This window comes from Plasmodium gallinaceum (assembly GCF_900005855.1).
Source record: "Plasmodium gallinaceum strain 8A genome assembly, contig: PGAL8A_v1_108, whole genome shotgun sequence".
Classification (NCBI taxonomy): Eukaryota; Apicomplexa; class Aconoidasida; order Haemosporida; family Plasmodiidae; genus Plasmodium; species Plasmodium gallinaceum.
The window spans coordinates 356,185-360,065 of NW_021628228.1; the positions used below are offsets into that span (position 1 = coordinate 356,185).

The 3,881-nt window shown below is 19.9% G+C and overlaps 1 protein-coding gene across 1 annotated transcript; it reads left to right on the forward strand.

Moving 5' to 3' along the window:
* Positions 1–843: 843 nt before the first annotated feature.
* PREBP (PRE-binding protein, putative) lies at positions 844–3,609 on the forward strand (the record flags this gene model as incomplete). The annotated part of the gene is made up of 1 exon (XM_028670224.1): positions 844–3,609. One exon carries the CDS (start codon positions 844–846, stop codon positions 3,607–3,609), a length of 2,766 nt encoding a protein of 921 aa, XP_028526997.1.
* Between the last annotated feature and the right edge of the window lie 272 nt (positions 3,610–3,881).

Below are 3,881 nucleotides of genomic sequence, written 5' to 3' on the forward strand. Positions count from 1 at the left end.
AAAAAAAAAAAAAAAAAAAAAAAAAGGAGTAACAAATATTCTATTTGTTAAATATTTTTATAAACATTTTCTTTTTTATTTTTAAATTTTTATTTATTTTATAAAATGTTAAATCATTGATAGAAATTTATATAATTTTAATTTTTATATATAAAATATTTATAGAAAAAAAAAAAAAAAAATAAAAATGAATAAAATTGCTGACAATCCTATCCCCTCATAGGTTGATAGTTAATTCATGTTCAGTTGTGCTTATTTCTTTTGAAAAAGTATTGTCCTTTTATTATCTCAAAAATTTAATTTTCATAAGATTATTTAAAGTTGTAATTTAAATTAATTTTAAAAATATTTAAATAATTCATTTTTTTTTAACCATACATATTAAAATAAATAGAAATAACACCCCCATATCCCAAATCAAAAAAAAAAAAAAAAAAGTTTGATTAGGAATATTGTGATAATTCAGAATAAACACAAAAAAAAAATATATACACAAATACAAAGGAGGAACTTATCTAAAGGTATAATCTATAAAGACACACGCAAAAAAAAATATATATATATATATATATCATTACAAGAAAATAATAAAAAAAGATAATTCCTTATAAAGGAAACAATTTGAATATAATTTATTCTTATTTATTTTATATTACATTTTTTATTGTTTTTATAGTTTTTTTTTTTTTTTTTTTTTTTTTTTTTTATTCATATATTTATTGATTATATTATTTATTTTATTACATTTATATGATTAAGTTAAATATATGTGTTTCATTGATGTTTTTTTTTTATAATTTCAAAAATATATATATGATTATCTTTTTTGTTTATATAGATAAAATGGGAAGAAAAGCAAATAATCCGTCTACATTAGAAGAAAAAACCTTAAACAATAATGTTATTTTAGGTAATAACATAAAAGAAAACATAGTAAGTGAAAAAAAACAAGGAGGATCAAAATTAAATGAAAAAAAAACAAACAAAGGTACAGAGTTAACATCTAATATACAAATAAATGGAAATATTCAGAAAAAAAAAGAAAATGATTTGGAAAATAAGAAAATAAATAATATAGAAGAAAATTTTGTAAATAAAAGTAAAGAAAATAAAACAGAGGGAAGTAGTGGATTAGCAAAAAAGAAAAAAACAAATAAAAAAACAAAGAAGGATAATAATAATAAACCAAATGAAGATTTAATAAATGAAAATGTACAGGAAAATGAAACTAATGAAAAAGAAAAGGATGGACATATAAATGAGGAAAACAAAAAGGAAAATGATAGTGATAATAAAGAAAAAACTAAAGATGGAAAGGAGAAAAAGGAAGAAACAAAAAAGGATTCAAAAAAAGATATAAAATTGAAGGAGGACGAAAGAAAAAAAATAGAAAATGAATTAAATAAGAAATTTTTAAAAATAATGAAAACGGATAATTATAAAAATATTAATGATAGAATGGATGCAGAAATGAAAAGAAAAACAGAAATTGAATTATTAATTAGTTCAATTAATACATCGGTATCAAAATCAAATGCCCAAACACCTAGACCAATTAACATGAAATTATCTTCAGTAGATATTGAAAATAAAATTAAGGAAGCCAAATTAAAAAAAAAGAAAATTAACCCAAAAAATTTAGAAGAAGTTGAAGAAGTAAACATATATATTAATTATTTAGAAGAGCAATTGAATGTTACAAAAAATTATGAAAATTTCAAAAGTTTCCAAAATCGTCTAGTTAATTTAAAGAAATCTTGTGAAGAAAAATTAAAAGAAAATTTAAAAAGTATAAATGAAATTAAGATACAAGAAAAAAAATTAAAATCAGTAGAAAAAATAATTAAATTGAAAAAGGAAAAGCAAAATATTCAAGTAAAGGAATCAGATGTAATAAATAAAGAATACATACTTCCAGCTGATAAATATACAACATTAATTAAACCATATAATTTTATGAATAGAATTCAAAGCAAACATTTCGTGTATGTAGATAAAATAAACAATAACAATTTTGATAAAGTATGTTTATATATTACCGGATGTAAGGATGATGTAGAAAATTTTATCAATTATTTAAAAAACATTGATTTTACCGAAAAAAATTATGTACATCTTAGTAATAAAGTATTTAAAATTATGCTTAATATTTGTGAAGGAAGTTTTAAAAAAATGGAAGATGATACAAATGTTTTTGTTCATGTAGATAATGATACTCTTTATTATTGTGGTATGAAAGCAGATGTAGAAAATTTAAAAGAACTAATAGAAAAAGCTATAAATGAAAAAAATTCTAACACAAAAAATGTCACAAAAAACATTAAATTAGATTCCGTTTTAGCTAGAGGATTTAACAAAGGTCTTTTGAAAGATATAGAAAATAAAACTAATACATTAATCAGAATGAACTATGATTCTAAAACTTTTGAAGCATCAGCTACCATCAAGGGAAGTAAGAATAGTGATATAGAAGAGGCAGAAGGAAAATTAAATGATATTTTTAAAAATTTGGATTCAGAATTCATAGAATTTGAAGAAAGAGAATTATTTTCTTTATATAAAAAATGTTCTTATGAATTAAATGAAATAAGAAAAAATTTAAATTTATTTATTATTCGTCATGATAACGGAATTAGTTTAGTAGGAAAAAAAGAGAATATAAATAAAGCTTTAGAAATTTTAGATTATGCAAAAAATATTATATCCAATAAGACAGTTAAAAAAAAATTAACAGAAGAAGAAGCCTTTTTGTTTAATGCTAATTATAGAAGTTATATAAAATCAAAAACAGGTGCGGAGGTAAAAATATTTAACAAAAGTAATTATAAGGAATTAAATATAAATGGAAATAAAAATGATATAGATAAAGCTTTGCAGATGATTGAAGATTTATTAAAAAAGAAAAAGTGCACAGAAGTAGAAATAAATGAGAAGGTTATCGCTTTGTTATTATCATCCAAAGCACAAAAAATTAAAGAAATAGAAAAAGATACTTCTACAAGTATACAAATTAATAAAAGTAATCACATAGCTCAAATATATGGTCATGAAGACAAGATACATTTAGCAAAAGAAATCTTAGAAAATTTAGTATTAACAGAAGGAAAAGAAAGTAAATTTATACCAAATAATTTATATGTTACAGTAGAAATGTCTGTTGAAACGGAACACATAGGAAGCATTATTGGAAAAAAAGGAAGAACAATTAATAAAATTCAGGAGGAAACATTTGCTAAAAAAATACATATAGATAAAGAAAACAAAAAAATTTATATACATGGAACACAAAAAACAGTTGATGCTGCTCAAAGAGAAATTTTAAGAATATTAAATAGAAGTAAAGATGATAATTCATATTATGATAGATATAAACATTCTAGCAATTCTATTTCAGCTCATAGAAAATCCCATAAAAGTACAAGATCAGGAAGATCTAATTATCGTTCTGAATCATCAAAGAACGGAGTTTACATAAACACTAATGATGAAAAAGCTTTCCCCAGTCTCCATGATGTAACTAATATTCAATCGAAAAAAAATAAAAAATCTGTAAATCATTCAAATACTAAAAGACAAGAAGAACAACGAGAAGTAAATGAAAATGAATAAAAGATGGAAAATTTTATCCATTTTTTTTACATATATATATATACATTAATTTTTATCTATTTTCAAATTAAAATATTTTCTCAATTTAATTCATACATGTGTATTTAATTATTGCATGTGTTAAAAGAAATATAAATTAGAAAAAATATAAAATAAAAAAAAAAAAAAAAAATAAATAATATTAAAAAAAAAAAAAAAATTAATAAAATAAAAAATTAATAAAAAAAAAAAAAAAAAAAAAAAAAAAAAAAAAAAAAAAAAAAAAAAAAAAA